General features: G+C 43.5%; 2 protein-coding genes across 2 annotated transcripts; both read right to left on the reverse strand.

The window, feature by feature from the left end:
* Positions 1 to 494: 494 nt before the first annotated feature.
* Positions 495 to 6,391, reverse strand: T265_13308 (hypothetical protein; the record flags this gene model as incomplete). The annotated part of the gene is made up of 5 exons (XM_009168299.1): positions 495 to 641; positions 699 to 834; positions 2,149 to 2,354; positions 6,080 to 6,190; positions 6,283 to 6,391. Coding segments are annotated over 5 exons (609 nt in total), but the record flags the coding sequence as incomplete, so codon positions are not given.
* Positions 6,392 to 7,319: 928 nt separating this feature from the next.
* On the reverse strand, positions 7,320 to 7,818 carry T265_03708 (hypothetical protein; the record flags this gene model as incomplete). Its single annotated transcript, XM_009168255.1, has 3 exons — positions 7,320 to 7,634; positions 7,687 to 7,720; positions 7,760 to 7,818. The coding sequence occupies 3 exons, from the start codon at positions 7,816 to 7,818 to the stop codon at positions 7,428 to 7,430; spliced, it is 300 nt and encodes a 99-aa protein (XP_009166519.1).
* Between the last annotated feature and the right edge of the window lie 4,810 nt (positions 7,819 to 12,628).

Raw genomic sequence — 12,628 nt, forward strand, 5'->3', positions numbered from 1 at the left:
TGATATTAATAACAAACAAACAAAGACGAAGGCGGATGTTTTAGTGAATACGGAAGTCGATGATTTGTGACTTGTCTCACCAAATTTCCCCGGGTTTTCAACATCTTCATCGGAATATTTACGCAGTGGGCACCGAATCTCCTTGCGCTTCAGAAAGTCCACTGGGTTAGACCAAGTAAACGAGTAGAAGTTGAAATACTGCATATGGTCTGTTAAGACAGGCGCACTGTGAACGTATGCAAGCATATTAGAAATCCGTCGCAAGTACACTGTCGCCGACCCATCATTCTGGTTTGTCATTATCCTACCAAAGAGGGAGAACGGCTAGACAAGAAGCACTTAAACAGTCTTTGGAAAAACTTTGCTTCTTATCGACCTCGCTTTTGGGAGGAACTTGTATCCGGACGGACTGCTTACCGTGTCCTATGCAGTGGGCTGCGAAATGTACCCCCTCCCCGGAAGGCTCCTGGTAACCAATCACCGAATGTAAGGTAGAAGATCGATAGAGAAGTGCTCACAGAGAACATTGCATTGCATAACTTTTCAAGACAACAACAAATTGTGTTGAAATAAATGAGGAAAATGCTAGGGTGGTCACTCCTTGACATAGGTCTCTATCCGTTTGGTTAGGCGCTCGGCCACTGAAGGAAAAAGGGGGAAAAGCGAGAATTCTGGAGAGAAAGGAAGACTAATCTTACGGATTTTAATGACATCAGCTAATTTCTCGCCGAGACCGTCCTTTTCCAGATATTCTTCGATTCGTTGTTTGACCCGATCTGCACATTTTTTCGCAGCACTCATAATTGCGCCCCATAGCTTCTGGCCGGATTCTCGCTAAAACGACAGAATCAGTGAGGAACAGAGCGTTACCAGTTTGGCACGGGTCTCCTCATTCGGACGGGCTCTGTAATTGAGGAGTCAGAAGTTCAACCGCTCAACTTACTCAGCGTGAGCGACAAACAGAACAAAGACCAAGCAGATGAAAACAGTGAGTCTCATGTTTCGGTGCAGCTGCGTGACAACTGAAGTCGGTGACTATCCCGGATCGCGATGAATTCAATTTATACCCATATACATGTTGAAAAAAGGTCGCATGAAAAAAATCCACACGCGTCAAAGTGACGATTTGGCAGTCATCTGTCGGTGCTCATAGCAAATAAACAACGTACGGGACACATTACAACAACCGGACCTGTTTCTACCTTCTTAACGCAGTAGTCTAAAGTTCACAATTAATAGAATATCACAGGTGTTTACTTGTTGGCGGTTCGGTCTTATACTTTACGTATACACAATTTTTTGACTGTCCAGTATTTCAAACTCACTTCTACAGTAATTCGAACTGCACGTATAACAATTTACCTGGTCGAATGCCGTTGCCTGTTTACATTAGAAATGAATGCAGGTCAATGTCATTTTGATGTGAATGGGCCTGGTACAATTGTGAGGTAGTTGCCCCACAAGACAAGAATTATCGATCTGGATGGAAGTTGCATTGAGCACGTTTTTAAACTTCGTCAGGTGTTAGAGTAGTGCCATTAATATACAATCTTAAAGTTTAAGGTGGACCATGAATTCAATGTTGCAAGTCCTACAGCATACCATGACTGCTCCGCAGTACGCGATCCGGGGATTCCTGAGCCCCATTCGGCGAAATCATTCACTAGTGTTTCAACCATGGTGTCGCTGTGTTCGACAACGAAGACGACGATGATGATGTCTTCGACGATATTGGTGAACGTGTGTGTGAAGAGTCTACCAAGAGCTTCCCACAGGAAGGGGTATCCAAATCACATCAGTTCAAGATTACTGCACCTGTCTGGTAAAGTCAATGCAAGAATCTCAAAGGCTCGAATCGCGTTTGATAATTTGCGTCACGTGTGACGTCAAAAAGACATCTTAAGGGTCGTGTTTACCAGGCTACAGTAAGGGCTGTGTTGTTGTGTGTGTGCAAGACTGACTTCTACACACAGAGGATGTGAGGTGTCTTCAGGTTTTCGACCACCGATGCCTCAGAAGAGTGGCTGGTTTTTTTATGGTTGGTAAGTAGGTGATTAGAGAACGGGTATTTGGTTGTGCGGCACGTACTTCAATCCAGGAAAACATCCAGCACCACCGACTACGATGGCTCGGTTATGTGCCACGCACGCCAAAACACGGTCTACCGAGACGAGCGTTCTTCTCCGTGCCTTCTTTAGAATGGCGCAAACCGCGAGGTGGACATTGGGTGACTTGACAGAAAGGCATGAAAGAGATCGCAAAGAGCTTGGGTGTTGTTAGTGTTGTAGGCCTTCCAGGATGGGCTCTCCGTGACCCCGTCGGTGCTTGGCTGGAAACGTTGCAAGAAATGCCAGCTAATCGATGTCAATGGCGTTCGTGCTATCATTTTCTTTCCAGAGTGTTTAATTGAGCGGTTGGGGGTGTAGGCACCTCAAACTGCTTGACACAGGCCAGCACTGAGTCCCTTCCCGCACACATTCTTTTTCTCTTCTTTTCACCCTAGGTCTTTTAAAATAGTTAAATATATATATATATTTATGTGTATAAACGATGGGATGGTGATGGGGGATGACTGCACCCTCCGTTCATCGAACGCATATTCTCTTCATGCCTGTTCAACTTCGCCCCTCATAAAATGCCGAATCGAAAGCTGAAACGTCCCATAGATTCGGTGTTCAGATAGCTGCTGATGGGAAACTTGTTGGCCTGGTGCAGGTAGAGTACAACTTTGCACTGTGAGAGGACAAATTGGAAGCAAGCGAGCTATCAGATAGCATCCTGAAGCAAAGAAACAATTCGGAGCGAATGGACTTTGAATAGGCTTCTTGAAGATTTATGGGCGATCGTTTCACTAGGCTTCGCGGAGGTTCGCCCTGTGAAGTAATGGGCCTTGATCAAGTTCGATGATCTACGTCGCTTCTGACTTGAAGACGCGTATTACCGGGTCTTCGGAGTCACGTATACCAAGTCGCAAAACGAACTGTTTTCTTTCAATTGGAAAATGTTTGGGACCGATTGGGAAGTCATCGTTTCATAGGGGTTTGGTGAACAATAAATCCACCAATCGTTTACCAAACCCCTCTGAAAAGAAGACTGTTTTCGTATATGGTATCTGATCATGAATGGTCTGAACGTCTTTATTTCTTCCTGTCTCAGAAACTTTTCTGTCTCTCCAGCGGCATAAATGAATTCGTAACGCGACATACGGACGTTCGTCAGGTGATACCTTGGCGGAAAGCACCGTGATGGCATTCAGGGAGCTGCTGCCCTTTACACCTGTTCCAAGACAGTCGGGTTGGTATGTAATGGGCTTGGAAAAAAGATGACAGAATGAGTGAGATGCTGGAAGGTGCCTGGTCTTTCAGAACTGGATTCTGTTCCTGGGTGAGATTATAAATATCGCGCCTATTCAATACCAGTGATGCTGGAGCTGTCAAATTTGGTCCAGATTGTCTGAGTTGACTCTTCAACTTTCAGGCATATCAACATGTTCGTAGTATATCAGTGAAAGGAAGAAAGCCTTCGCTCCAAAGTTATCTATTGGAAAATGCCAACTGAACAGTAACAGACTATTGGACGGGAAAGCAAAACTCTCATGTGCATCTTAATTAAGAAAACTGGACATCCATCTTCTCTTGAACGCATCTTCCTGAACTTTGATGGATATCCATTGAGCGTTGCTCACGTCCAAACCAATGCTACAAAGCAACTCCACAAATCCGCAATAAATATCCCTTTTCAAGCGAATTTACAAGAAGAAAACATACTACTCGCATGCCTCCTCATCAGTAATATCACCGTTATATCAGTATCCGGTATTTGAAAAATGCGACTGAGTACGCAATATGCTGTTGTCTAGACGTAACACACTACTCATGAGATTGCTGAAAACTGTTTGACAGTCCACGATCGGTTTTACCCCATCTTGGGGGAAGGGGTTCATCAGATGCGTGGAGTCCTGGAGTTTCCGTCGACATTATGTTCGTCTTGAACCCAAATCGGACAGACTTCGATAAATACTATCATTCGCGTATCAATACGTTTGGTTAGGAGTAATCCAAAGCGGTTTATTCCAATGGGACAGTGTACTGTGAATTCAGTAGTATCGTGCCAACCGAAACACGATGCGGCCTTGTGCAGCACGTTTAGTTGATAACTACCACAAAAGATGGATTCAGGTGGGATTTTGTTAACTGCCCCGTCGGAACCAATTTGGTTTGCGGGTATGTGGTTTTCCGGAGCCTTGTACAAGTTGAGTCGATCTACTGAGAGAAAGTCGGGGATTTAGTTTACCTGAAGAGCCCGAAGAACGCTGAAGTCCATCGTGGGCCGTCGAGGAATCACCAGTAAAGGTAGTGTGTTCCATCAGGACAACCGAATAAGCTTCGTATGGTTTAGTGCGATGCCATGGAAACTTTCAACGTGAAATGTACCTTTCAGACTGAAATGAGAGAGCAGCCGGACTCATTCAAACCCTCGGTAACGGACACAGTAAGCGAAACCACATAGTCAACCTTTTGTGTCTTTTATGGCCAAAAGCTCTGCCCATAGGTTTATTCTAAGATTGATTTGACGGTATGTCGTTGACATGACAGTTCTGTGGCAGTCCACCACCGTTTTCGACCATCTTGGAGCCAATCAGTCGGTCACATTCCCTGAGTTTCCGGCAAGCTCATGTTCTACTTGAACCGAGATGGCACGAAATTTGACAAATACACTGATCTATGTATCGATCTGGTTTTCACAGGGAACTCAACCAAATTTACCGTTTACGATATTCCTCAACAGTATGTGCTGCACACAGGCCATCTCACGCTTCAGTTGGTACGAGATATCGCGGCATCTTTTTTCATAAGTGTGCTGAAAACTGTTCGAGAGCCCACTACCTGTTTCGCCCTTCCGGTTTGGGCTCTTCAGGTAGACGCAATCCCCGACAACCTTATGTTTCACTTCGTGATATCTTTAAACTGAATGCGCCGCACTAAGGCCACTCCATGTTTTATTTGGCGCACTTTTCGAGATATCGATGGGTTTCCAGTGACCTTATGAGTCATGCTGATCACGTGAAGAGTATGTACTCCAGAATCTCAAACGTCGTATCCACTGAAACAGGAAGCAGTGTACATATCAGTTGAAAAGTACCATAAGTGAGAGACCTGGAGGTGAGATTCACTCTAGTCGTCTGCAACACAGACTTAAATTTCAAACGAGTTCACTTCGTCAATTTCATAGCATTTTTGACCTAGTTTGAAGGTGCATGCTACTGATGAAACATATGAGTAGTGTTGGTCAAAGTCAAAATAGAGTCCCCACATCTGATGGAAGGTTGGTGCGGAAATTCTGAAAACGCGTTTCAGGGCTTATTCATTTTTGTTTAACCCCCAAGGAATACCCAGGAAAGTTCAAAATGATCCTGAGAACGTCCAATTTACAAATTGAGGTTTTTACTTTATCGCTTAACAACATGTTACCGCCTTGTTCCTGTTGGGCGGTTAACAACTTATCACTGAAGAGGGTTTTTCTTTCCAGCTCCACGGACCAACCAGGTCTGTCAGATAACATTAGCTGCATGATTTCTAACCAGTCATGTGGGGATTCATTGCGAGACAAACCGAATAGACATATAGCATAATCGATCGTCATAACTAGGACAGTTCGTAAAGAAAAAACCGCCGTTCAGCTGTAGCACCCTTTAGGTGTCTAACTGCTATGCCACAGGAGTGAAGCATGGGTGCTGGGATACTGCAGGTTGCCAAGGCCTAGACAGAGAAATTCGAGTGGTAGAGGTCGGATTCGAACCACGGGCTCTTACCACTGACCTCTCTGTCCTTGAACCAACTTAGTTACTGAGTCATCGTTCAAGGAGTCGGGCAAACTAATCGCTCAACCGTGAAAACTTTCAACTGTTCAGACGTGAAAATTCAGGGAAATCCAGGGTGCACTGTTGGAGTGGTGATAATACGCCTGCCTTGAGTGATACAATAAGTGCTCATCGGCTCATCTGAGCAGCAATTTTACAGTTGGCAGGTTACCTGATCGTTTCCCTGCATCTGCTTGCCTTGTGGTTGTCACAGTCTACCTCCCTTGGCTTCACACCAAATATCGTTCAGCTGAAGCACCCTTTCGGTGTCAAACTGCCATGCCGCCAGAGAGAAGCACAAGGGCAAGGATACTGCCAGGTTGCCCAAGCCTAGACAGGGGAAGTCGAGAGCCGGAGGTCAGGTTCGAGTCACGGACCTTTCGGTCAGTAAATTTGCGCTCTAACCCCTTGGACCATCTCACGCTTCACACAAAACACGTCTTTTGTGGACCGAAATAAGCTGAAATGAACATGAATGAACCTAAGTAGCACGGAGCAATTAAACCGCACAACGAGAAAGGCCACAATAAGCTGGATTAAAGCGATGCATTGAGGAGTTACTGTGATATATTTGAACGAAGTACCACAGTCATAAATGATCTTTGGTGTTGTAGGAACATGTGATCCGAAGTCACTGTTCACCGCAGTGGTGAACCACCTATGCGCACGTTTAAAGCACATAAACAGTAAAGATTGTCAACCGCGATTCCTCCCGGTGAAAAGCCAGGAACCACTGTCCGGCCGTCTTAACCTTTTTGGGAGCCATCAGTAGTGTGCACGTCACGAAACTCCATTTGGACCTAGCGAACCTCCTGGCTTGTAGTTTGAACAGTTAACCACGAACGGCTGATCAGCTGTGTGAGGCACTTGTGAAATGGAGGTACGGAACACGGACTTGGTTGTCCTGCAACGGTACACCCAGACAATCTCGACAGAAGCTCATCTGATCAAGAAAACTGTATTCGTATTTCCAAGCTAGGGTTTTAATCAGTCCTAGCGGAGATTATTCAAGCCACAGGATGCTTGTCTGATCATGAATATCACTCATTTAATACACCGGTTGTATTCTAGTTAAACAATCTGGAGGGCTAGATGTTTGAAATGGTTCCACGGTGATCACGAAAGAACGAGTGCAATCAGAATTGAAATGGCTATTGGGACTTTTTTGAAAATGTATGTGAGCCCCAGAGAAACACGTATTCTGGCAACCGGAAAGACAACCATGCCTTGAAAGATGAGGTTCAGAGTTCGAGTCCCAGCGCGATCGAGGGAGTACTTTGCAGGTAAACATGAATACAACCCCTATCACTAGACCAACACCTGCCCTAGTTTGCTTAAAATACGCTTTACTTTTACAGTATAACTAAAACGAAGTAGCAAATTAACAGCACAAAACCGACTTATCAAAAAGTGCCCTTCCCCAAAAGTCCAAATAAAAAGTATCTGACTTGGAAACAGGTACGGATTAGGTGAAAAGGTAACATGGGAATAAAAAAAAGCACAGATCGTGTCAGTTTTTCGCAACAAATGTTCGATTCCTTTTTGTACTTAATCGTCCGTGTAGTCCTCAATACGTTTCTTCAGACGTTCTATGACTATTGAGCCAGAATGAACCGGTAACACTCGGGAAGAACTTACAAATTTCCACGACCGCAGCTAACTTCTCCCCCAGATTGTCTCTTTCCATATATTTTATGAATTTCTCTTTGCATTTTTCGTACATCTTTAGCATGGCCATCCGTACTGTTTCCATCAGTTTCATTCCGCTTTCACGCTACACACGTGTACACAAACGCCATGACAACGGGGAACGGAATCAAACCTACCAACTTTTTCTTGGCATCTGTTTCTGGCCTGGCCCTGAAAATCACCGGCGGTTATCTTTAAGAAGTTACTTACTCGGCATATGCCATGATAAGCAGAAGTGCTGTGAGGCACACGAGGATAAAACCACGCATTCTTGAAGAAATCTGATCAGACCTAAGGATGTCATGTCTGATTCTGGCGCGAATCGTATTTATACGAGTGAGCCCTTTCGTTCTGTTCGCTGTTAGTGGACGAAAACGGGCTGTGCGCTTGTTCGGGATGGTGAGACGGATGGTCCAGTCCGGATCTAGACGAACCCGTCAATCGTCTCCAGGTCTGGCGACAATCGTTCGGTGACCCAGATTCAACCAATTAATTGGTTTGTAACCAGACATGATCGGATCAAATCTAAGCATTTTGTTCACAGTTTTAACGATGCATTGCATAAAGCCACTTTATATGAGACCCTCCCTTTTGGAAATCTCACACTCCTTCAAAAAGTAAATAAAAGTATCGTTTACGGAAGAAATTACCGGTTCCCGAAGACTGTATTAGTTTCGTGTCCAATTCAGGGTGTACGAGGCTGGTCAAAACTTGACTTGGCAGGTGGGTTGGCAAGAAGTGACGAAACGCGTCACCTTCCAGGATGGGATGCGCGGAACCCCTTGTGTTTAGTTGGGGATAGGTCCGCTAATCGATATCAATGGCGTTCTTGTTGTCAAGTTCTATCCTGAATGAGTGTCTGGAGGTTTGGACATCTTGAAATGATTGTAGTAAGCTAGCACTAACTCCCTTCCTCATCTACTTTTAATGAAAGGAAGAAGGCCTTCACTGCGGAGTTAGTTATTAGAAAATGCCAACTGACAGGTTACAGATTACTGGACAGGAAAGCAAAACTCTCATTTGCATCTTATTTACAAAAACTGGACACCGATCTTCTCCTGAACGCATCTTCTGAAACTTTCCTGGATATTCATTGACTCCAACCATTCAATGCTCAAATCCAAGCAAGGGTTACAAAGCGACTCCACGAATTCCGCAACAGATCTCCCAACTTTTAAAGAGACGCAAAGCGAGATTTCAAGAACAAAACATACTACTTGCATGCTTCTTCTTATTCAAGCTGAGGCTTCCGAATAAATCATGATTGTATGGCAACGAAGCGTTAGTGTTTTACGCTGATGTCATGTTGTCAAAGATGATGAGAAGTCATTGAAAACTGCTCAACTGTGTAAGGGATGTGATGCAACGTACGACTTTAAAGAGATTAAGCCAACTGATCCTCGAGGTATATTTCACTGATGCGCTCCCTTCAGTGAAGACAGCCTCAGAGGAAACGTCTTTGAGGTTTGCGGGAAAGTTTCAACTAGGCTTTCATCTGCGACCGCGGCGAAGTTATCGTAATCTTCCTGGAAGTATGGGAAGGCTCTGGGCGCCTACTCTGTGTTTTCCACAAGGTCACTTACTGGCAGTGTCCTATAAAAACTCCAAGAAGACCAAACCGATTTGCGTCAAATTCGGATTTCCCTCACTATTCAACGTAGAATTGTCAGTTTTGGCGGTAATTTCGTTTTATTTTCAATTGCACATTCCCAAGTCTATGCATTTTATGGACTCATAGTGATTGATCCAAATGTTGTGTAGTGTCTTCTGTGTCGATAGCTTGGCACGTTTATTTCTTTTCTCCTGGAAAAAACAATATTTACACTTGAACATTGCGATAATTTGTAGCGACTGCCGAGTTATTTGGGCTACGAGCAAACCGTTGAGGGCGTCGTCGAAAACCACACAGCTCTACGGAACGGTGCTCCTCATGGACGATTAAGGGGATGCAAACAAGTCTGGAAATTTTCAGCAATCTTATGAGTAGTAGGTTACGTCTAGACCGGTGTGAAACCAGTTTTACTTTTGTTCAAGTTGTGATCTTCAGGAAATGAGAGTCCCTGCTAACACCTGTAGCCGATTCGGAGGAGCACGTGGATGAGAATGGTAGAATCGCAGTCAAAACCAAGAACTTAGGTAGATAGATAGACAGACAGACAGATAGATAGATAGATAGATAGATAGATAGATAGATAGATAGATAGATAGATAGATAGATAGATAGATAGATAGATAGATAGATAGATAGATAGATAGATAGATAGATAGATAGATAGATAGATAGATAGATAGATAGATAGATAGATAGATAGATAGATAGATAGATAGATAGATAGATAGATAGATAGATAGATAGATAGATAGATAGATAGATAGATAGATAGATAGATAGATAGATAGATAGATAGATAGATAGATAGATAGATAGATAGATAGATAGATAGATAGATAGATAGATAGATAGATAGATAGATAGATAGATAGATAGATAGATAGATAGATAGATAGATAGATAGATAGATAGATAGATAGATAGATAGATAGATAGATAGATAGATAGATAGATAGATAGATAGATAGATAGATAGATAGATAGATAGATAGATAGATAGATAGATAGATAGATAGATAGATAGATAGATAGATAGATAGATAGATAGATAGATAGATAGATAGATAGATAGATAGATAGATAGATAGATAGATAGATAGATAGATAGATAGATAGATAGATAGATAGATAGATAGATAGATAGATAGATAGATAGATAGATAGATAGATAGATAGATAGATAGATAGATAGATAGATAGATAGATAGATAGATAGATAGATAGATAGATAGATAGATAGATAGATAGATAGATAGATAGATAGATAGATAGATAGATAGATAGATAGATAGATAGATAGATAGATAGATAGATAGATAGATAGATAGATAGATAGATAGATAGATAGATAGATAGATAGATAGATAGATAGATAGATAGATAGATAGATAGATAGATAGATAGATAGATAGATAGATAGATAGATAGATAGATAGATAGATAGATAAATAAATTGAGAGATGAACCACCAATACCGCTTACAAAACTGATACTTCGGGCATCATCGCCTGTTCACAGAATTTGCGGTGACAGAATTAGGAACACTTGTCTAGTGAATGATCCGATATGGTGTGATGAGGGAAGGCCACGGTCCATTTGAACAGTCTAAACAATTCACTACCCGCGTTTGTTTACCCATCACCGCATAAACAGCGGATGTTTACATCCTGACCGACGTGGTTTAAACACCGAGCCGCAGACCGTGAGACCGAACCGCATCAGACGAGCCGACCTAGGGTGGATCACTGAGATATTTCCGCAAGACTGTGTGATTTGTCAACACGCTTAATTTGATGGAGTAAATACGAATCGGAAACTAGGGTATCCGACGGACGTTGTGAGATTTCAAGGCCATCTTGCGTACAAAGAAACCAGAGGTGACGATGTGCGCAAATGTGGACTTTTCGACGGCGAGGTTGATCACGATCAGAGAGACCGGAGCATCACAGAGGCACTGATGTCCATGTCGAAAGAAGTCCGGAAGCACATGCCATTGGTCATTCTTGAAAATTGTTACACTAAAACGGTGATGAGACGTGAATAAGGGAACATCAAGATGCCAGTCAAATTCGCGAACTTCCGCCTGGACAACCCGTGATTGATTCTCTGCGTGGGTGCCTTTCAATGGATGCTCGCAGTCCATCTTGAGTTCCATTTTTCGATATTTAAACATAAAATTGTAATTTTAATCGACAAGTTTCTTCTTCACGGTGAATTAGGTTTTTGGGAGTAGCAATTTAAAAGCAGACGTAATGTGCGTTTCAACAGTTGATTGGTACTGGGGCTTCAGTCATTTGTTGGTTTGCGAGTGCCAGCTGGTTCATGTCATTCCTTAATCCAAGCCTCTGGATTTAGATTTATTATCGCAACATCCTTGGTGAGGCATCTTTGCAGTTAAGGGTGGTGTCATTGAGCATCTCGAGGCTTTATTTGTACAAGTATTCAGGAAATCAAAATAATTACTCTCAAAATACTACCACTGTAACGGTGGGTACTACTGATGGGCCACGCGAGTAGTGTTTTATCGTAAATCCGCTCCGCGTCTCTTGAAAATTGAGACCTATTACGGAATTTGTGGAGTCGCTTTGTAGCATTCGCTTGCATTTGAGTAGCAGTCAATGAATATCCAGAAAAGTTCAGGAAAACGCATTCAAAGCGAAGATGGATATTTGATTTTTGTAAACGAGATGCATATGAGAGTTTTGCTTCCCTGTCCCATGGTCCGTATCTGTTCAGTTGGTGTTTTCTAACAAACAACTCCGCGACGGAGACCTTCTTCCTTTCAACACAACCCTATTCGTCATTTTGGTTTCATCAGATAGGCGAGCTCCAGAGTGTCCATTTATCACAATTGATGTCCATCAAAAGACTTTCAGTGTTTGACCATCGATGTATTCGGAGCATTGCCCGAATCTGGTGGGAACACCGGATCAGCCATTCTGAAGTACGTCGAATGGTATTCGGGAGAAATAACTCACCCTCGATAGATGAACTGATCACACTGCTCGGGTTGCGCTGGCTTGGCCACGTGCTGCGTATGCCAGTCGACCGACTTCCTCGAAGGGTTATTTTCGCACAACCACGTGAAGGGTGGAAGAGAGCCAGAGGCTGTCAAACAATGACTTGGCAGCGAGGTACAAAAGCCACTACCAGCAAACTCAGCTGCACTAGTCACTGCAATCTTCCTGGATGGGGATCCAGAGACGGGCCACATGAATAGCTAGAGACACTGTCAGACTTGGCCCAGTCGCGCCCTCAATGTCGCTCATGCATCCAAGCTATTGCCTTCAATGCATAGCTCCTTTTCCAACCCCACACTTGACTGCCCACTGACAGTGCTGGGTTTATGCACCAATTTACCAGCTCGCGCGTGCAATGCGCAGCTACCTACCCCTCCCCCCAAACCATCGGTGAACGAAGCTGTGACATCTACAACCACTGTACGACAAATAGGCGGTTCTTACAGC

The sequence above is a fragment of the Opisthorchis viverrini genome (genome assembly GCF_000715545.1).
Source record: "Opisthorchis viverrini unplaced genomic scaffold opera_v5_54, whole genome shotgun sequence".
In the NCBI taxonomy this organism is placed as follows: Eukaryota; Metazoa; Platyhelminthes; class Trematoda; order Opisthorchiida; family Opisthorchiidae; genus Opisthorchis; species Opisthorchis viverrini.